This window comes from Pollicipes pollicipes, unplaced genomic scaffold (assembly GCF_011947565.3).
Source record: "Pollicipes pollicipes isolate AB1234 unplaced genomic scaffold, Ppol_2.1 Scaffold_7261;HRSCAF=8764_pilon_pilon_pilon, whole genome shotgun sequence".
Classification (NCBI taxonomy): Eukaryota; Metazoa; Arthropoda; class Thecostraca; order Pollicipedomorpha; family Pollicipedidae; genus Pollicipes; species Pollicipes pollicipes.
The window spans coordinates 55,696,593-55,719,088 of record NW_023597054.1 but is presented as its reverse complement, the minus strand read 5'-3'; the positions used below and the strand labels follow the sequence as shown (position 1 = coordinate 55,719,088).

The 22,496-nt window shown below is 53.7% G+C and overlaps 2 protein-coding genes across 4 annotated transcripts in view; one reads left to right on the top strand and one right to left on the bottom strand.

The window, feature by feature from the left end:
- galene (potassium two pore domain channel subfamily K member galene) overlaps window positions 1–7,441 on the top strand; it is a 37,491-nt gene extending 30,050 nt beyond the window's left edge. The window contains exons 3-4 of the mRNA XM_037235858.1: window positions 5,400–5,510; window positions 5,964–7,441. Coding sequence (XP_037091753.1) covers window positions 5,400–5,510; window positions 5,964–6,738 — 886 coding nt within the window. The 3' untranslated portion in view covers window positions 6,739–7,441. The remainder of the gene's footprint in view (window positions 1–5,399; window positions 5,511–5,963) is intronic.
- On the bottom strand, window positions 7,438–18,064 carry LOC119111960 (flotillin-2). 3 transcript variants are annotated; one of them, XM_037235861.1, is made up of 11 exons: window positions 18,043–18,064; window positions 16,445–16,521; window positions 16,014–16,108; window positions 15,232–15,433; window positions 14,291–14,523; window positions 13,274–13,393; window positions 12,833–12,940; window positions 12,030–12,136; window positions 11,014–11,197; window positions 9,944–10,090; window positions 7,438–9,673 (listed from the first exon to the last, which is right to left on the bottom strand). In XM_037235861.1, the coding sequence occupies exons 2-11, from the start codon at window positions 16,491–16,493 to the stop codon at window positions 9,635–9,637; spliced, it is 1,284 nt and encodes a 427-aa protein (XP_037091756.1). In that variant the 5' UTR covers window positions 16,494–16,521; window positions 18,043–18,064; the 3' UTR covers window positions 7,438–9,634. The 3 variants fall into 3 exon arrangements, with proteins under 3 accessions (XP_037091756.1, XP_037091754.1, XP_037091755.1); XM_037235859.1 differs by having other exon boundaries at window positions 17,954–18,051; XM_037235860.1 differs by lacking the exon at window positions 18,043–18,064 and adding an exon at window positions 17,976–18,018.
- Between the last annotated feature and the right edge of the window lie 4,432 nt (window positions 18,065–22,496).

Genomic DNA, 22,496 nt, shown 5'->3' with positions numbered 1-22,496 from the left:
AAATGTGGACTGACCATGGAACCCGAAATAGGGGCCTCCCGATTCAACAAACGTGCCTTTTAAATACAACATTGGGCCTCCTGAGCTAGAGCATTGGTTGCCTTGTTCTTAAAGGTGACCTCATGATCTAGAAAACTGATCTTATGATGCAGCAAAGGGTCTTCTGAGCCCCATTCATTAATACCTGGTACAATCATGGGGGTAACTAAGGCCCCCCCAAAAATGGTTTGGCAAGGACGCAGATGACGACAGATGATAGGGAGTTCATCTGGGTCACAGGAGCTGGTTCCCAGATTCTGCGGCACTTACATGACGATGACGGCGGGGTCAGGGGCACTCGTCCATCCATCTCACACTCTTCTCCGGGACTGTATCCCGAATCCGACCCCCCCCCCCCCCCAGTGCGCCGCCATCCCGGTCCTCAGACGCCCCCAAATCCCTCCTCTTGCTCGACTCCCATCGAGGGTTTTTAAGTTTGGAGACCACAGAGGTATTGGCGAACGTCTGAGTGGTGATTCCCTTTTGTGGTCACCCGCTAGACTCTCATGCACTCGAGCATAATGACACCCTTGTTTGCACAGGTGCTTCATTACACCGCGGTCGTAAGTCAGTCAGCATCCGGAACTTAGATCAGCCATGTTGATCAGCGCTCCGAAAAACTGTCAAAACCTGATGCGCCTGACTGACAGGACGCCACGCTTATCAATAATCAGCCGTCATCGCATCCGTAGCCGCCTGTCCAACACGGGTGTCGTATGTTGGGCTGGCAAAGCTCAAGCTGTCGTTTTTCTTTCGCCGGGCATTCGGGCAGAATTTCATGTCGGGACGGACGAGACACGCCGGTCCGGTGATCCGTGATCACTCGCACTGGTGACTGCTCCAGCCGCGTCGGTTCGGTGATCCGTGATCACTCGCACTGGTGACTGCTCCAGCCGCGTCGGTTCGGTGATCCGTGATCACTCGCACTGGTGACTGCTCCAGCCGCGTCGGTTCGGTGATGCCACGGAGCGAGGGCTAGATCATGGGGTATTTTGGCTACATGAAGGACACATTTAAGATAAATGGATTCTCTGTAAGGCCACATTTTATGCATGCACATGCACGCATGCGCGTACGATACCACTGACTGGAAAGGTTCAGTTGCCTCCAGTGTGCCAGCTACGGGACAATGCTTCCTTTGGTACCAGCGCAAACCACTCCCTGCTGGTGATATTGTAACATTTCACGTTGTGTATTAATCTAATCAACAAATATGATAAGATGTTGGACCCTTCACCCACCCAAGTATATTTGAATCCAGGCCAGTCTCTCTTGGTTCGAACAAGCGTATGGTGTTTGTGCCTTTTCCACCGTTTACAGCAGTTATTTTTGTTTTTTCTTGCCATCAATAACACCTCCGTGGTAGACTTTTATCAGCGTAACAGCTTTGCCCAAATCATCGTTTATCACCTTCAGGTGGGTCACATATGGGGCAGCGGCTCTTTAGTCGATACTTTCCATCCGCTTGTTTGATGGATCTACCACACAACCTGTACGTTTCTGGAAGGTACTGACCAAGTGACGCGATTCTTTCCTACTCCTATCTTGCAGTGAAGAAGTTGCACCGACGTGGCCGATGTTTGTCAGCTTTGGCCTGCTGGTGGGATCCTGGTCTTGCTGTGGAGTGGCCATGCTTTCGTTTGATATGGTCAGCGTTTTGGTACTCGGCGGCACTGCCAAGGGGTGACAGGGCGCCGTTTCTCGCAGAGGCACTACGGGTGGCACGAGAAGGCTTCCAGGCACGCAAGAACCACTCTCTCGTCTAGTTAGTGCATCCACTGGTGCAGCACTCGGATCAGGCACTGGTCGCTTTGGAGATGTTAGTCGACAGTGTGGCTCGTATTGAGTGTGAAGCGCATATGAGCACGAGAGTTCGGGTAAAAATTAGCAGTTTTGAACTGATGTCATCCACAGAGCTCAGCTAATGCCGCCACGCGAACATTTTTGTCTCGTAGAGACGCTTGCCATCCCCTGCGCCCGATGGCTGGCACCGGACTGTCGCCACCGCGTGAAGGCGGCAGCTGGTGTTTCGCCCCAAGAAAAACCAGGACCGACTCCGCCAAACCCGTATAAAGGCAGCGCCCAAGAGAACTGTTCACCAGCCAACTGGTGCCTTAGGTTTTGCTGATCACTGCTGGCTGCTGCTCGCTGCTGGCACAGCAGCTTGCTGTGTCAGCTGGCTGCTGTTCACTGCCGGCTGATCACTGCTGGCTGCTGCTCACTGCTGGCTGATCACTGCTGGCTGCTGCCCACTGCTGACGCAGCAGCCTGCTAGTGAAAAGGCCTCCCGTGTGCCATGATAACACAGAGACGGCGGGGCTGGTCCTGGTTCTTCATGGAGCTGAGCACCAGCTGCCACCAGCTGTTGGCGCTGCGCCTTCTCACTTTGCGGTGGCGCAAGCGCAGCGCCAACCATCCCGCGCGATGGAATAGCTTAGCTGCCCGTGCAACAGAATGAAAATATTAGTGTGGCAGCTGGTAATGGGGAGTTCAAAACTGCGAAGGCTTGCTCGGTTGTTGTGAGTCAGTACGCGTTCCAGCCAGGATTTCAGCTGCACCCGCGGAAGCTCAGCATACGCCCCAGTCCGGAGGGCAGCTTCACTCGCGGAAGCTCAGCATACGCCCCAGTCCGGAGGGCAGCTTCACGCGCGGAAGCTTAGCGTACGCTCCAGTCCGGATGGCAGCTTTATTCGCGAAAGTTCGGCATACGCTCCAGTCCGGATGGCAGCCTCACGCGCGGAAGCTCAGCATACGCCCCAGTCCGGATGGCAGCTCCAGGCGCGGAAGATCAGCTTACGCGCCAGTCCGGATGGCAACCCCACACGCGGAAGTCAGCTTACGCGCCAGTCCGGAGGGCAGCTTCACGCGCGGAAGCTCAGCATACGCCCCAGTCCGGATGGCAGCTTTACGCGCGGAAGATCAGCTTACGCGCCAGTCCGGATGGCAGCCTCACGCGCGGAAGTTAGCTTACGCGCCAGTCCGGAGGGCAGCTTTACGCGCGGAAGTTAGCTTACGCCCCAGTCCGGATGGCAGGTGCACTCGAGGGCGCGGCTGACGGCTCTCTAAAAGTCCTGCTGCGATCTTTCCGACCAAATCGCTAAAAAACTGGCATAAGGTCAGGCATTAGCTTCTGTGGTTCAACGATATGGATCTGTAAGGCCATCTTTGGACAAGATATCCACCGACATTGATTTCAGAATTTGATGACGCGTTACGCAGCATTGGGATTTTTCCAACAGCCCACGGATTTAGACAAAATAATCGGGGCGTTAACATCGACATCGTTAGGCATGATGGATAGATAGCAACTATTCCTACAACCTAGATACATATCGTACGACACAGTTCTGGGGGAGGAATACGACCGACGGCCAGAGTAGAGAAGGCTAAAGTAGAAATAAATAGCAAGGCATTTGCAGTAAGAAACTTAGGCTGTAAGGCTATTTACCGTCACGGCCTTTAAACAGAGTGAATTCCGCCATCAACGCAACGAAGCGAGAGCAAGGGAGATAAATAGAGAAGGAAAGAGCGAGAGAGAGAGAGAGAGAGAGAGAGAGAGAGAGAGAGAGAGAGAGAGAGAGAGAGAGAGAGAGAGAGAGAGAGAGAGAGAGAGAGAGAGAGAGAGAGAGAGAGAGAGAGAGAGAGAGAGAGAGAGAGAGAGAGAGAGAGAGAGAGAGGAGAGAGAGAGAGAGAGAGAGAGAGAGAGAGAGAGAGAGAGAGAGAGAGAGAGAGAGAGAGAGAGAGAGAGAGAGAGAGAGAGGAGAGAGAGAGGAGAGAGAGAGAGGAGAGAGAGAGAAGAGAGAGAGAAGAGAGAGAGAGAGAGAGAGAGAGAGAAGAGAGAGAGAGAGAGAGAGAGAGAGAGAGAGAGAGAGAGATAGAGGAGAGAGAGAAGAGAGAGCGAGAGAGAGAGAGAGAGAGAGAGAGAGAGAGAGAGAGAGAGAGAGAGAGAGAGAGAAGAGAGAGAGAAGGAGAGAGAGAGGAGAGAGAGAGAGAGAGAGAGAGAGAGAGAGAGAGAGAGAGAGAGAGAGAGAGAGAGAGAGAGAGAGAGAGAGAGAGAGAGAGAGAGAGCACAGTTTAATGATGAAGGATTTAAGATGTTCACGAATGAAGGCCACAGCGCACAGGACTGGTCCGAAGCTTAGATCTGCCATTTTCACTGCAAATTCGATCCAACTGAAAAGGTGGTGCTTCAGTATTTTGCATAGATATTTCCTACCAAGATTGGTTTCCGTACGACAGGTTCCCGATACGGATTGCCGTGAGTTACGTGAGCTTTGCGACAGTTTACTGTACTGCCTTTCGCTTGGCTTTGAATTTCGTTTTGGCAAGGTATATCCGGAGTATTAACGTCAAACTCAACAAAAATCGCAATGTGTGTCGCCCCAATAAATTATGTTATTTAGAGTCTTGAACTTCAGAAGCAGAGCGGCTGACCTCATCATCTTGCTTGGCAAGACATTTAATTTCAACTAAGCTATGGGCGCTTTATGATCGCGCAGTCGAAGCACCCGAAAGCCCAGCTGCTACTACGAATTAAATGTCAATAAGAGGTTTAAAGTACCCCGGATATGCCATGACGTCATTGCACAACACTAAGACACGTCGTCGAAACTGGGAGTAGTGCTGCTGGGCTACCCTGACATTGCTTCGAAACAGCGTAGCAAAATTTCGTTACTGCGACACAGAGCAGATACACAAGCACAGGCACATCTCTGATATCTAGAGGGCACGGGTTACCTGCGACGCAGACGCATCTCTGATCCCTAAGGAGGCACGGACCACTGCGACACAGATACATCTCCGATCCTTAGAGGCACGGATCCCTGCAACACGGACACATACATAATCCCTTGAGCGGCACGACTCCCCTGCGACACAGACACATCTTTGGTTTCTAGGGGAGCAGATCTAGCGGTCGGTACACCAGCATTATTTTTCTAGCATCAAAAGCTCAATGGGATGTTTTTTAAGTGCGGGCCACTCGGTGCTTACAGGCGCCGTCGGTCTCATTCTTGTTGTACCGCGGAAGATCAAACAAAGCAGTGACTGCTGGCGCCAACAACCCCTGGTGACCCCTGGCGACCCTTGACCCGTTGGGCGGTTCGCTCCTCGGACCTCTTCGGCGTTTCGAGAGCACACTTCTCCCCACTCAAGGCTGAAGGGGGTAAGTTGCCCGGCTTCGGCACCCCTCCCTCTCCTAGCGCGCGCCGCCGTTGCCTGGAGCCCGGTCAGGCCGGTGGCGGGGGTAGCCGACAGCCGGCTGCAGGGGTGAGGTCAGGCGCCGTTGCGGCGAGCCAGTCGCAGCAGACGCCGGGATTGACACCGGCTGACCTGGCTGACCTTTGCCCCTGGCGTTTCAGCTTCTCGTCGTCTCGGTCAATCCGCAGATCAGCCAAGAGCGCAGATGGAGCGGTGAGCGAGAGCGCCTTCTCTGCCTCCTATGGCGACCCCGCTTCGGAGCCAGATTACAGGTGAGCGCAGCACGCGCAGACCCTGACGGCAGCGCTGCTTTAACACGTAGCCAGGCTCTGTGGTTAGTCAACGGTTAGCAAGCTCCGTGCTGGGTTCGTAGACGATTCTGTGAAGTACTTGGATCAAAATACTTGAGGGTCGGTTTTTTAACGTTTGCCCATTTCATCCAAAACCACGCCGCACATCAGATGGTGCTTAGGAGTGATGACATCAGAACCTATCCCTGCTGAATCCCGCACTTCACAGCTCATTTTCAGCAACTCCGGTCCATTGGCTCGCGAACAGGAGCACTGACATTGTGACCGCAACCAGCACCACTGTGTCCCGCGGCCAACTCGCAGTAATCTCCACCGTCCGCCGCCTGCTAGTGGCGACGAGGAGATTGACGATCGCCTGACGCACGCTGGCGATATCACCGTTCACTGTGCGCGGCACTGACGGGCCTGCTTCAGGATGCCCGACGATGTGGAGCCGGTGCCGGAGGCGTACGGTCGGACGGCTGGCCTGCACGCGAGCCGCATGGCCGACACTGGCAAGCGGTCGGCGCCCTCCGAGCGCTCCAAGTCGTCCGACGAGCTGCCGCCGCCGCGCACCGAGCTGGACCCGGCCGCGCTGCAGCGCACGCCCTTCTTCCAGAACCGGTACGCGCTGAGCGAGGTGGACGCGCTGCGGGACGAACCGAGCGTGGGCAGCGGCGGCTCAGTGAAGCTGTCGGCGGCGCGCACGGACTCGGCGTACGGCCGCTCGCTCAGCAGTCGCTCGACGCGCGGAGCCGGCCGGCCCGGCTCCGACCGGCTCAGCAAGCTGCACGAGACGTTCCCTGAGGAGGAGGACGACTCGGACGCGTACGACGCCTCCGACGACGAGGACAGCGCCGACACCAAGTCGGTACCCATCTGGTTGTGCGTGCTGCTGGTCGTCTCGTACATCGTCGGCGGCGCGTACCTGTTCTGGGAGCGCGAGGAGTGGACGTTCCTCGACTCGGCCTACTTCTGCTTCATCACCCTGACCACCATCGGGTTCGGCGACTTCGTGCCCGAGCAGAACCAGAAAGGTGGCAAGGAGGGCGAGGCAATCGCCATCTGCTCGCTGTACCTGCTGTTCGGCATTGCGCTGCTCATGATGAGCTTCAATCTGGTGCAGGAGGAGGTCATCAGCTCGGTCAAGAGCGTCGCCAAGAAGCTGGGCATCATCAAGGACGACGAGGACGAGTATGATGACTACTGAGCGCCACCGGCTGGACTGCCGACGACGGTTGCGTGACGCCCGCTTCTCAGCGTAGCCCATTGTTAGGTGGAGTGGATTGTCTGTGTGCCGGCACGCACCTGTCTTAACGGCGCGCAGAGGTGTCAATTTCTTTTTATGAGGGTCTCAGTTCTCCAAAACTAAATGCGCTCCAATATTGGTTGGGGTACTTCCATATTTTGTGCTGTAATGCTGAGGAAAATCGAGAAAAAGGTCAAATGCCGCGCAAAACCCATCTCTTTCGGGCATTATTGGCGTACCATGACCATGTTGCTCGAATACACCTTTCATAAGAACTGTAAAACTTCTAAATACTCGGCATTCACCAAATTAAAGACAGCTAAATCCGGTAAAAAATATATTGAGAGGCTGCTGTTGGGGCCCCAGGTGGGCCACCCAAATGGTTAAAAAAGCGACCACCTCCGCCGGCGGGTGGTGCCGGGATCGCTTGCTGCCTCTGCCGGTGGGTAGTGCCGAGAGGCACCCGCCGCCGTCCCTGCCGGCGGGTGGTGCCGGAAGGCGCGCCCGCCGAGCTGGCCTGGACGGCGGAGCAGTACGGCACAATTGGGCGGCTCTGGTGTCGGCATGAGCAAGTACGCCGGGACGGCAGCCGGGGCCGCGCGCCTGCCTCCATGGCTCGTCGAGGCGGGGCGCACCAACACGTGAATACACCAGTTTTGCGCGACCGCTGTTTATTGTACTAGGAATCGCGCTGGTCCGGGCTCGTTAAGATCACACAAAACACTGACCGACGCGGGAGTACAACACATAATTGATTACGTCCTACGAAACCACGCAGACAGTGCGCTGAGTACAAACATAAACTTACGCGACATAATGGCTTATGATAACCAAATCACCGCTGATGACTTGGTGATTGCTTCACTAAACCAGCCTGGCTGGTGTGCAGAGGTCGGAAACTCCGAACTCCAAGCATGTGTATTTCTATCGGTCTATCGATCAAAAGCCTCCATAAAAGTATCGATCAGATCGAAATAACAGGAGGAGTGCAAGCACTTCACGATATCGACAAGAGTCAAAATGAGCAGAATCGTGACAACCGCCTGAGAGCGGAATCAAGCGAACGCAGCAAAAACCAGCTCCCAAACACCATGGTCAATAGATCGGTCTCCGGGCAGAGGCGCGCCTTTAAACTATCCGCATACAGTGAAATCCCTGAAAATACCCTTTCATCCAAATGATGATACGCAGAAGGAATAGACAGGGCAAGCCAAAGAGCTGATCCCTGACAAATTGGCGCAATACACGTAACTTTGGACGAACACAAATCAGGTACCGCATGCCCCGACCGCGGCCTTTGAGGTCATTCGGAGGCGACGCCTGAGCGGCGCGTCCCGGTGCCCGTCGCAAGGATCGGTACCGCGCGCCCACCCGACTCTGTACAGCGGCGTCGCCGCACCGGCACGGACCGCTGACCCTGGCGGAGGGCGCTGCCACACAGGCGCCGCCGCTGACCCCCTCGACGACGTATTGCCATGACAGACGCGCTTTTCGGCGGCGTCCGTAGCTTGTTGCCAATGAAGATTGTTTGAACTAGGCATGTGACCCCGTGGTAAACCACAGAAAACAAGGACCGCAGGGTGGGCCCGCGAGAGCAGTCAAGCCCGATGAGCTAGGACATCACGTCCGCGCTGGGTTGTAGCGCCCATGGCCAGACAGTGTCCCCACCCCGCCCGCTCTCCGTGCACCAGTGCAGTGTGGTGCGGAGCTGCCACCTCTGGCAGGGGCACGCGGCCCAGCTCCGTCAACTACCTCTGAGATATGACACATCACCGCCTCCGACCAGACCGGGTAGATGGACCACGGCGCACATCTAAACACACAGGCAGAGGATAGAGTGCAGAAAAAGCAGACATCCCCTGTGGGATGAGGCACAGAGGGACTCAGCGGAGGCAGTGAGGAAGCACACAGACAGCGAACAGAAGAGCTGGCCGGGGCGAACAGCTCGTCTATATACAGGTGTTAAGGTAGACGGTGGGACCGGAACACTCCACCAACACGTGCGCGGACACTGCACAAAGTGAGTCAAACGCACGCGTACGGCACCCGGAGCGACGGCGCGCGCAGTCAGTCCGCTCCTACCGGTACCGGCGGAGCGAGGGCAGCGGCACAGCGCGCCGCCGCGGCCGAAGCCGGAGCCCGCTGTACGGCACGCCTGTCGTCAGCAGCAGACGGTGTCGCCGTCTGGTCTGGCACAAAGTGGCACGGCTGCGGCGCCACCTCTCGCTCTTCCAAGCACGACTGCTCCATCCGCACGCCCTCCCGCCCGCCCGCACGCGTCAACGCCGATGCATGCACGCGCGCGCGCGTGCAGGCGCGACGCGCACATACACTGATGCAAACGACCTCCAATGAGTTGTAGTTCTAAGCCAAGCACTGGCACCGTTGCATCTAGATGATCGCATCACTACTTATACTAAACTGCCCAGCCTAATCGAACCTGACTTAGTAAGCAAGAAGAGGGCGCAGACGCCTTTCCAGACGGCCCACCACTCCCATCTGTACAGCTAACACGCCGCCGGGACGGTGATGACCTCCTCCTTGTTCCTTATTCTAATGGCCCAGCCGCAGGCAGCAAACTATGGGGCACTTGCAGCAGGCCGCTAATACCTGCATCGAGACTTCTTGGTTAGACAGGCGGCTCAGTCCAAACGCCGACCATATATATGAATAAAAGTGTGACGATCCGAAGAGAAACGACTGACACCACTCAACGTGCGCAGTCTTGAAGCGATTCGAACGCCAGATGGCCGACTTTCGGCGCCGTTTCGAGTGTGTTGTTATGCGGGCGGCAGTGTGACGGCGGCACAAGAAGGCACAGCATACCTGGCGTTCGGCCGCGCCATCAGGCGGCACACTATGCCTTCACCTGGGCCCCAGGCACGCGGCTCAGAACCTGCAAACGAAAATACGGAGTGAAAGGACACGTCAGATCAAATGGCAGCATGATGTCAAAATCGGTGAACAGGGGCTAAGTATGCTGGTTTCAAGACGCGACAAATGCGGACAGCAAGCGCCCGAATACATGTTAACACATTTTCAGGACACGGTGAGATACGTATGCTCGGAACCCTAGTACCCCAACTTTCTCCGCTTACTATCCTCACAGGAGCCCGTCATCGACGGAGCCGCCGCTGCGAGGCGGCCCACTGGGGCAGTGCCTCACCTTGGAGAGGTCGACGCCGGTGAGCGCGGCGACGGCGGGCGGCACCTGGCCGGCCAGTCGGCTGATCTCCGAGGTGAGCCGGTCCTCGCCGCCCAGCAGCACGATCTCGTCCACCTTGGCGAGCGGCGCGGCGATCTCGGCCGCCACCTGCGACAGCGGCCGCGGCGCCGCGCTCAGTCATACCGGCCATCAGCCAGGGGTGGGCGGCCGACAACCAGCCATGGGCGGGCGGCTGACAGCCGTGGGTGGGCGGCCGGCAGCCAGCCATGGGTGGGCAGCTGACAACCAGTCATGGGCGGGCGGCTGACAGCCGTGGGTGGGCGGCCGACAACCAGCCATGGGCGGGCGGCTGACAGCCGTGGGTGGGCGGCGAGCAGCACAGCCACATCGACACACACTTCTGTTGCGATTCGGCCCAGAGCCGAATCAGAGCGAGGCTATCGATTCCCTCTTAACTCTAATGCAAACGTTTTTTTAATGATTGGAATCAAGGTCCGATTCACCCAAATTTAAGGCAAATGAGTGAACTCCGATTGGGCATCGAACCCACGTCTGCCTGCCACACAGAGCTGGTCATCGGCGACATCTGAATCACCTGCAGCACACGCACACCGTACCTCTGACCTCCTGTTGTACCCCACCGACAACCACCCCTCAACATGTCCGGCGCCCGCGCGAACAAACGTACAGACACACCAGCCCACGCCCACGCACGCGTACATAATCCCCACACCTACACAACCATACCCACACATAGACAGGACGTCGTGACCTCACTGTGCAGGTCACACAATCCCTGTCCCCGTGACCTCTAGCCGTGCCAGTTACACAGCGCCCAGTCCCTTATGAGCTCAAGCTGTGCCGGCCCCGTGACCTCCGTACCGGTCCCCCTGATCTCTGTAACCTCGCGGCTAATCGCGCCGCAGGGGCCGCCTCACCTTAGGCCGAGACTTCAGCGCCATGGCGGTGAGCGCCGCCTCACCTTGGGCCGAGCCTCCAACACCCCGGCGGTGAGCGCCGCCTCACCTTAGGCCAAGTCTCCAGCGCCACGGCGGTGAGCGCTGCCTCACCTTGGGCAGAGCCTCCAGCACCATGGCGGTGAGCGCCGCCTCGCCGTACTGCTTGTAGGCGGCCGCCTTCATGCGCATGCGCTCAGCATCGGCGCGTCCGATGGCCTCAATGCTGGTGGCCTCGGCCTGACCGATCAGACGGAGAGCCTCCGCCTCCGCCTTGGCTGTCTCCACTGTCTGGAACCTGGTCGGCACAGGCACGGACGCCGGTATGAGAGGCCAGGCCACCAACTCCGGCCACGTCACGAGCATACTCACAGCTGTGCGTGTTCATATTTGGGTAACATTGGGCGTCGCGAAAACTTGTTAATACCTCAACCAAGGCATCATATTCTAGCACCTCCACTCCCTTCTGCCTTCTACCCTGGCAGCCAACCACCGAATGCAGAGCTGATGCCACGATACAGCACTGCCGCGCGGGACCGTCACACGCAGTCGTACGTTCTCAGTACGTGGCGGATCCGATAACTGGCAGCACTGTCATTGTCATTGTCATTGGGGCTTTACGACGCACTCAGCTGCTGAGGCTATATGGCGTCGCCTGCCTCTCACCCTGGCAGCAAGGGCGGGCAGCGCGGAGAATCGAACCCTGTACCTCTGGTTTCCCCAACGGGCAGTAGTTAATGCAGGCGCGTCAACCACTCCGCTACGCTACCGGCACCCTAGGTGGCAGCACTGACAGCCGACTGTGCGCATGACACTCTCCTGGCTGACAAATGTTTCTCTTTCTGCCAGGCACCACTGCCCCGTTCGAGCCTCCCCAAGCGAGAGCTTTAGGTCACGGTGCAAACGTGCCTGACGCATAAGCCATGCGTCAGCGCACTCAACCTGTTCCCCTGGCAACATCAGCACGAGCGCGGCCCATTCAGCACCGGACGGACGCCTCCGAAAACATAGTCCTCTCCAGCAGAACGGCGATGACCATGTGTTTTGGCCTCGTCCACAGACCGCAAACCCGCCACATCCAAACTGCACAACCGGCCAGCTGCTCGGCCCGACACCTCCATGCACCGTACCGTTTTCCTTCGGCGATAGCTTCCACCTTGTAGCTCTCCGCCTCGGCGGGTAGCTTGACGGTGCCCTGCAGCTCCTTCTCCTTCCGCTGGATCTCTTGGGTCTCCACCTGGCGACAACAGACCGGTCAGCTGGAGCCAATAGTTCGGTCGTCATTTCTGGCACAGCCCATTTATAAATATATGTGTGTGTGTACATACATAGATATATACACACACAAACATACATGTATAAATATATATATATATATATATATATATATATATATATATATATATATATATATAGCGTTTCTCAACAAACCAGCAAGGCAAACCCAGAAAAATTCACTTCGTTGTTCCGAACCAGGAAAAGTGGCACGGCCCTTTGCCGAAGGCCAACGTGCACGACGTGGGTGCCCATCATAGCCCGATATTCATGGCGAATAAAATCGCCGTGAATCCATGGGCATAAGTCACCAGACACCGCGCGGACGCTTGTGAGGTTCGCGATTGACGCAGACTTTATCGGCGCATGCTTGTTGAGTCCAGATAACCATCAGATAACCCGGATAACTTCTCAGTTGAACTTCGCATCCAATCCGTATCAGCTCCCGACGGTGAGGCGCACTGAGCACCGCCGCCGCACGGTCAGCGGGCGCTCGTGACAAGCAGTGAGAGCCGTCTGCTGGTGGCGTTCGAGCCCTCGGCCCGCTGCCGCCCTGGCTCCGCCGGCGCCGGACGCAGCACCGGCGGCTGTGACCTCGCCGCTCCGCTCGTGGCCAGCCACGCGAGGTGCAGGAGCCCCCAGGCCACGACCGTCTCACCTCGATTTGTTTGCGACGCTCGATGACGTCGATGGTGACCTCTTCTTGTCGGATTTTCTGCTTCTCCTTGGCCGCCTGCAGCTCGTACGCCAGCTCACACTCAGCTTTCTGAAAGTGTCAGCACAGGTCACATCCACAGGCTACCCACCCCTCTGCCGACGGGTCACCTTCACAGCCAGCCCAACCCACCGAGGACAGGTCATCTTCACAGCCAGCCCGCCCTTCGCCGACAGGTCACCTTCATTGCCAGCCCGCCCCGCCGCCCACAGATCACCTTAATAGTCAGCCTACGCCTCCACCGACAGATCACCTTCACAGGCAGCCCACCGCCCTTCACCGGGAGCTAATCTAGTCATGTTGGTGTCAGCAAGCGAGTTCCTGAGGCAGCTGGGCAGACTGGACAGGCACAGTCTTCAAGCGTCCGTCGGTGGCGGCCCTTACCGACGCGTTAACCTCGCGGTCAAACTGCGCCTTCTGCAGCTTAAAGGCGCGAGTGCTGTCCTCCACCTTGGTGTCCGTGCCGTACTTGACATCCATGGCTGCCCGCTCGCATTCGGCTTGCTGGAACCGATACCAGGTCACAGGGCATGCACACAATCAGAAGGTCACTGCGGAGCGTGAGATTCGCACGGTCACGGGCAAGGTGACAGGCCGCTGGCAAGGGTCAGGAGGGAGGTCACTGGCGCGGGTCAGACGAGGGGTCACTGGCGCGGGTCAGACGAGAGGCCACTGGCACGGATCAGATGAGGCTACTGGCGCCGGTCAGACGAGATGTCACTGGCACACATCAAACAAGAGATCGCTGGCACGTGCCACATAGTAAGTGGGACCACAGGCCTCGTGCTCACCGACAGCTGACCAGTGAATGGCCTTAAGGAACCGCGTGCATGACCGCATAACTCAGCCCTCACCAGGTGACTGCGCTACAGGCGGCAAGTTCAACGCTTTAAGCTCGGATGACACAAACAAATGCCTCTATTCCGGAGGGCGGCCCTCAGTGCCCACGATCACCGAATCGCTGTCCACGACTGCGGATGGGGCGGCAGGGGCGCACCACTGGGTACGTGGGCCAACGTGTTCCCGGCGCCTGCACCAGCTCGGGGCGACGACATTGCGAAAGACGCGCTTAACGTGGTCACTCCGCTGTTGTCTGAAAGAAAGCCTGACGAACTACCCCGCCGTCATACCATCCACTGTCACTGGGTTGTGCCATCCGCGCAGGAACACAAAGGCGGCGCGTCACGGAGGGACAGCCGGGGCTTCGCCCGGATTTGCTGCGGCACATACTTATGAACCCTGCATCCAGCAGACGTCTTCGAAGGCAACAACGTTCATAAGAAGCCGAACGCCTACGCTAGGAGCATCACTCATCACCGGGGTCGCCCAGGGCCCGGCCTCTGGCAAGCCGAGCTGCACGGCGTTGGTAAGCCAGGTCCGACGCCCGAGAGCGCTGCTCACCCGAATGCCGGAGTCGCGCGTGGCAAGGGCCACGCCGATGGTGGCGTCCCGCTTCACGGCGGCTGTCTGCGGCCGGCCCAGCGACGTCAGGTAGTCGACGTTGTCAAACACGTCCTTGATGGTGAAGCTGAGGATCTCGATGCCCATGCGGCCGACGTCGGGCGCGGCCACCTCGCGCACCAGTGCCGCGAACTGATCACGGTCTTTGAACACCTCCTCCACCGTCAGCGTGCCTGAACAAAGCAGCCGGGCGTCACACGATGCAGCGTCACGGTAGTGGCGATACACAGCGGTATAGGCGAGAACACAGAAAGCCAGAAACTGGCCGACACTAGCCAGCATACGTTTGGTGCACAAGTGATGGAGGCCGAGGAGGCGCGTTTTAATTTTGGATCACCCGTCAATGCACGTCAAAGTGGCGCAGATAACAAACACCAAAAAAGGCTACAACCCACAGAACGACCTCAACACAGAACCACAAACTAGAGGCGTAACTCTCCCCGGAACACAAGCACGCAGCCTCGGCCACCTCGAGATCCAGTCTACGATCCATATGGTACGGGCAATACGGGGAGCGAGACATAAACAGAGACAGTGACAGACGGAGACAGAGACAGAGACAGAGACAGAGACAGAGACAGAGACGGAGACGGAGACGGAGACAGAGACGGAGACGGAGACGGAGACGGAGACGGAGACGGAGACGGAGACGGAGACGGAGACGGAGACAGAGACAGAGACAGAGACAGAGACGGAGACGGAGACGGAGACGGAGACGGAGACGGAGACGGAGACGGAGACGGAGACGGAGACGGAGACGGAGACGGAGACGGAGACGGAGACGGAGACGGAGACGGAGAGCGAGAACGAGAGTGAGAGCGAGCGCGAGAGCGAGTGGGGTGACACCACTCAGTAACAAGCACTAATAACCCAATGCTGACCGAGAATGGCACGAAGGTGTCCCTCCAGCGTCTGCAGGATGGTATTCTGGATCTCGCGCACACTCTTGCCCAGGAACTGTTCAAACGCTAGCTTCAGAATCTCGTCTTGCTTGATAAACTTGCACTGGGCCACCCCAGTGACGGTGAGAGGCACACCTTGTGCCGTCTCCACTCGGTCACACATCGGATTCAGGGTCATGGTCTGCCGGACGGGGCAGTGCGATGTCAAGAGTCGGGCCAACATCAGGCCGAAAATGGCCCGAGCTAAGGCAGATGTACAGCCTGTAATGCAACATGATGGATCATGTGCATACTCACATGTGCACATGTATGGCATGCAACCACACAAGATAGATGGCAGGCCAAGGCTCCTCCTTGCACGCCAAAATGCATTTTTGAGTTAATATACTCCGCAGAGGATATTTAGATTTTTGCTGGTCTTGGTGAAATAAATGTTTTCTGGTGTCTATAAAATAATTTTTCTGGCCTCATTCAAATGAATGTTATTTTCTGTCAGCATGAGCATGCATCTTTAAATAACATGCATGCTGCAAATCTGTTATAGTCCAACTTTGTAACAGAGCATTGGTAGTTTGACTGGCTCAATAAATGCCATTGATGTGCAGGAAATATCTTACACATCTCATACCATGGTAGATACTGTCAATGTAAGCATGCAAATGGTATGCTCAGCCAAACTTTGTAAAAGGAAGGCATTCACAACATTCTAACCCAGCCCAGGTTATTCACACAATATGACAGATGGGCCTTGTAAAGCTTACCTCAAGACTGATGCTCTGAACATCTGTAACACACCACCAGGCCCAGGCCCAGCCACCCACGATAGTTCTCTTGTTTGTACCTCCCAAACAGCCACCTGAAATGATAGGGCTAACCTATGGAACGAGTTTATTGAGGCATCATCATTCAATTTCAACATGCTTATCTGGTAAAATCACAGCTTATCAGTGGGTAGAATAGCATCACACACTGTACTTAGGCAAACAATAAAATAGTGTATATTCAACATGGTAAAGACCTACAAACATCAATCACATAGAAAATGTGTTTCCATAATTACTCAAATGTCCAGGGTGATATACATATATATACATATATATATATATATATATATATATATATATATATATATATATATATATATATATATATATATATATATATATATATATTATTACTAAATAAAGCATACCTGAAACCACCATTGCTTCATTTGGCCCTGTGGTATGTATGTTTCCCATCTTGCACTATATAAAGCTGATGTGATGTCTGAAAGTAGAACAAAACATAATCAGTAACACAATAACTAGAACACAAATGTAAGCAATAACTTTTCTGCAAACTTGTTTACTTATGACTTCTTTAATCTGTATACCAATGTTGAAAGTTTGTACCAAACAATCCAGCAGTGCAGACAAGATTCCGTCTGGGTGGGTCAAATGAAGGGCATAGGAAACTCTTTCAGACAGCAACCCCATTTGTCACCATAGAATTCCAGTTTTCCATTTGGGGTATCTCCATTCATGACCCATTTATGATGATTTACAAGGCCCACAGATATCTAAAACTTTTTTAAAAAATTGGTCTGGCACAGGGCAGGGGGAAGGCACCAGCATCTCCAGGGGAACACAACCTACCTTTCCTCATCATGATGCACCCAAAAAATATGCTTTTCACAATTTATATCTTTTCTTAGACATGGAAGGGGTGGAGCCCAACAATCCAATGAATATGTGACTACATCCCCAGCCGCAAAAATGCATGTTATGCCAAACATGCAGCATGGCAACTACTCGCAGAAAAAAATTAAGTACAGGCAGTGCTGTAAACCAGGGTACTCAGGGTTTGGTCAGCCATCACCATAAATTGCAACACATTGCTCTAAATTACCTCCCACAGCTCCATATTTTGGCGAATAATCATGTAATCATAATTTCAGCCGACAACTTTCAAAAACATCTTTCACACTAAAAGAAAATGAGAATACAGCACCATCCACCCTGCCCTGAGTACAGCGTAGGCACATATGGAGTCAGGCAGCTTCTGTTCTGTCTATGACAGTGAATGAACTTTTTGCAAACAGAACCACACCTCTGATACCAACTTGCTAAAGATTCATCCAGAGTCCAAAATGATACTTTTTATGTGGGTGTGTTAGTGTGCTTAACCTGGAGCATGCACATACTTAGCTTTTTCTAGATCTATTTGAACTGCTTTTTATTAGAAATTTACGATTGGTTTCTTTACGGTATATGTTGAGGTATTTTTACTGGACTATCTAAGCCACATCAGAATTTTTTCAAAAATATTGGCCCCCTATGCAGGGAAGTTTGGGGTCACCATGCAACAAATTTAGGATGCATATATGCATGCATGCATATAAATTTACATGTTCCAATAGACCCAGCATGCTCTGAGTAACATGAACTTTTTCACAATGTGGCCTGAGTATGCACCGGAGCAAATTACACACTCGACAACTACACACTCAAGCAACAGCATGCCTTAGAGGTCCTGAGCTGGCCCTTCCATAAAAATTGACAGGCTGTGAGCGACTAGCCGTACATCTTCTACGTAAGAACAAGTGCATGCAGACCACAACTCTGCAGTACATCATAAAAGACAACTACTTCAAAACGTACAACACCAAAACTCATTGGAAACGTAAGAATCGCCATAAAATGCTATCATTGAACCTCACATTCAATATTATCACTATTTACTACGCAGTCTTATCGATGCTTGTTTCACACGCGCCAATGGTACGATCCAAAGTCCTAGAACACGTACGAACGGTCCTGTAGACAATACTGGCACATCCAAGGCTTTACAAGAGATGCAAAACAGTCCGAAAACTCTCGCTCCATCTTCATTTGCACGCCGTCACTGATTCCGAGACTTAAAATGTACGGCGGGCCACGTCCGTGAAGTGAGCAATTTTTCAGTGATTTAAGCAGCGACGAGTTCCGATTTCTGTGAAAAAGGTCTTAAGGTCAATTATGGCACGAGCACCTAGCAAACGACCTTTGTTTTTTAATGTCATGTGACCTTCGAGGTTAAAGGTTGGCTCAAAGGAGGGGAACTCAACGTCATCCAAAAATTGCCGGCCGATTTGGAAACTGCAACCATCAAAATATTTACAAGCGCGGGAGCTAGCGTCCGTCAACAAGCAGGCGTTTAGCCAGATCCCTGGCAATGGGGGGGGGGGGGGGGCAGGAGGTTGACAAAGGGCCCCTAACGATAAATGCCCCCCCCCCTGAAAAACAAAAACAAAATTGCTGGATATGGTCTTTTGTTAATAAGGGAATGTTGTCTCGATGCTCTAAATTTGTATCTTCTATAACTGAAAAGGAAGCTAGAGGATGCCGCGAGATGAGGGCTGCATGAATTTTATGGACAATAAACTGAAGAAATAACGCGTTAACCGACTGCATGAAATAAGCTACTGGTGCTCTTCATTTTACAGTGGTGCAGTGGACTCTTTCTAATCCGATGGAACTCAAAAACTTTGTCAGAATCTATATCTTGGCTGTTCTAAGTGCTTGAGGTACCCACGAATCTAGATCAAATAGGTTAACAATTTGTATTAACGTGGTTAACCCATGATTGCCTAGAAATGTTCAGCATTCGATCAGAATTGATTAGCGATGCAAATGATGTAATGCAGTTTTAAACACGCGCGCTCGCAAAATTTGGCAATAAAGCCTCGATACCAGGCATTGCAGTTTCCAAAGGCCGTGGAGCTTTGGCCCCGTGGCCAACACTGAGCTGTTACCAACAGGTGGACAAAAATTGTCACACGTTTAAAAGAAATACCATTGGATATTCTCGGGCATTAAACGTACATTTAGAAGGAAGTCCGGGGTATATTTTACCTGTGCGATTTTTAGATTGATGAGAAGAGCAGATTAGCTTCTACGCTAACAAGTCTGTTCGAATTTCGTGGTGGAGCTGTAAGAGTAAAGGTAAGGTATATATTTTTCGTGTTTCTGAAACCGTTAATCTGACCTAAAGCCAGTCCTTCCGGCCCTTGTCCCATCAACCGAGACTTTCATAGTCGGTTCCGTTGGGCCGCGCAGGCCCCCTTCCGCCTCATCGAACACTGCTCTTGGTCGGCTCTGGGCCATTGGCGCGGGGCATAAAACCCTTTGTTAGGCGCCGTGTGTCTCTGACAGATACAGGAGTCCCGACCAGTGTAAATCGGCTTTATAGCTGATTGGGAAGTGGGTCCTCAGGCCCATACCGACAAGGAGCCGACTATGTGGTGCGGTGACACCTGACCGACATATAGGCCCATGTCGATTCAGAGACGCACGGGGCACTCTGACCGTCATGTGAGGGTCTTCGCAGGTCTTGGCCCCTGAACAAGACTCCGACCAGCCCTTTATGCCCTCACACCCTCCAATCGTTCCCTTAATCGTCGTATCCGGTTGGCCCTCCGGACACTTCGGGCCTCCTCGAACACTGCCTCTGGCCGACTCGGGCCTCTTGCCAACACATGGTTTCCGTTATGGGCTATGGGGCCTTGGCCAACGTAAATCACTGGCTCCGGCTTTATAGCTGCTTGGAGAATGGGCCCTTAGGTTCATATCATCACGGAGCAGACTGTGCGTTGTTCGTGGTGTCTGACCGACGCATAGGTCCTTTTCGACTCAGGGACCCGCTTATCAGCGCGTAGGGCATTCCGGCTGGCATTGGAATGCCCGGCCGTCCGACCGGCGCCCCTGAACACGACCTCCGTCCGGCCTTTCGGGCCTTTGGGGCCCTCAAATCGTGTCATTAATCGTGGGTTCTGAGGGACCCCTCGGGCCCTTCAGAACCCAAGGGGGGGGGGCGGGTCACGTGCCCCCTGTGCCCCCCCCCCCCCTGCTTGTGCTACCGGATCGAAGTATCATGAGCTAATGCACAGTGCGGTTTCAGCATGAATCTTAATACGGTGGACCACCTTCTAACACTCAAAACTATAATTCGGCAAGGTTTTAAAGGGAAACGTCGTATATATACAGTCTTTTTCTATCTTGAAACTGCTTACGATACCACGTGGCAACAAGGCACCTTATTAAAACTCTTCAAGCATGGCATACGCGGTCATGTGGGCACCTTTTTGGATTTTTTTAGATGAACGTTTCTTCGGTGTGCGTATGGGTAATGAGGTGTTGCACCTTTTCAACAGGTAAATGTGTGCCTCTGGGGAGCGTTTTTAATGTGGCGCTTTTTGCTATCATGATAAACGACACCGTTGACGTCATACCGCAGTCAGTCGGCCGCACTCTCTTCGTAAATGATTTTACCCTATGGACCAACGCATCAAGAATGCATGTAATGGAGCGCCAGCTCCAGTTGGCTATTGGCTATCTGGAAAGGTGGAGCACCATTAATGGGCTTCGGTTTTCCTCCCCGACAACGATCGCCACGAGCTTCTGTCGCCGCCGTCAATGTGATGGCTTGACTCTCCGTCTTTACGGCCAATCCATTCCCACTGAGTCGGTAACCAGATACCTTGGGGTGTATTTCGACAGTCGTCTCACATATAAGGCGCATTTAAGACCCTACTGGACAGATGCTTTAAAGCTTTGAACATTTTAAAAGTGGATCATGTACATCAAGTGGTGCGTATAGCAAAACGTTCATGCTTTTATATCGTTTACTTATCTGTTCCAAGCTTGATTACGCATGTTTTGTACACGACAGCGCAAGTGACTCAAGCAAGCGTCCTTTGGACACTATCCACCACACAGCGCTCCGCATCATCTCAGGAGTATCTCGAACATCACCTGCCGCAAGCCTTCTTGTTGAGGCCAACGAGCCGCCGCTGTCGGCTAGGCGAGAAATGCTTGGCCTGAGATATGCTCTAAAGCTGCGGCAATCCCTTTTCACCCGACATATGATGCAGTTTTCTCGCATCGGACAACAGCTGTGTTTCGTGGTGATCCGGATCAACATTCCGCCCCTGTTTGCGCTAGGATAATGCCTTTGGTTGATGCCAGTGGCATTCCTCTTTGCAGCGTGATGTGGGTGCAGCATATGCCACACCATGGCTTCTGATTTTGCCTAGAGTAGACACTTCGCTGGCTAAAACAAGGAAGCATACCCTGATACCTGACTTGTTCTGTTCCATGGGGCTAGAGCACGTGGGATCGTACGAGGGGCACATAATAACTTATACGGACGGATCCAACACTTCAGACGGTGTCGGCTGTGCATTTGTGAGTGGATCCGTCACTCGATCATTCACACTGCCAAGACACGCGTCGGTATTCACCTCCGAACTGATAGCCATAATCAAGGCACTTTGTTTTATTGAAGTTGGGAATGGGTCCTTGCACCTCGTTTTAACTGATTCTTTGAGCGGCCTCATGGCCCTGAGAGCTTTCAACCAATCTTGTCCTCTTTAGCAGGACATCTTGATGCATCTCACTGCATTGGACCAAGTTGGAAAGGAGGTGACAGCGTGTTAAATTCCCATTAATGTCGGTATCTTTGGGAATGAGTTCACTGACGCAGTCGCAAAACGCGCATCACATGTACCATTTACGCGCAGATTGCTTCTTCCAGCTCGAAATTTATTCAGCCATTTATCAGCCTTTCATCCAACCTTTCTTGCAACATCATTGGCAATTCTGTTAGAACAATGACAAAAGTAGCAAACTGAAACATATAAAACCTGAATTGGGCCCCATAGTCTTCCAGCTTCCGCGATTCAAGGGGAGAAGAAGTTGTGCTTTGCAGGCTGCGTATTGGCCATACATACAAGACTCACCGGTATTTGTTATGTGGTGGTTAGAGACCCCAATGCCCTCGTTGCCATGCACTTCTCACCGTGCATCATGTAGTTAAGCTATGTCCACATTTCGCCGGGGAGCGCTCGCTTTACCTTGGGTGAAACGCTACCTCCCTTACGCTGAGTGACATTCTTGGTAATCACTCGCAACTTTTTGAAGATGGCCGACTGTTTTCATTTCTTGCAGGAATCGGATTTCGCTCTATATACTGACCTCGTAACTAAATGACAAAGTTATGCGCACAATGTGACCTATGCAGTCGGCGCACCCAAAAACTCTAATTAACAACAACAGCACACAGGCCCGTGCAAACCTGGTTCATGGCTGGCTATTGTTTTGGCATCGGCGACCACTTGTGCAGTCTCGCGTGGCGACATTTGTGCCTCGTAATATACATGAGGTTTCTATGTTTACTTCAGCTCCACTTGCCACGCGCCTCGGAAAAAAAAATACAATAATCGC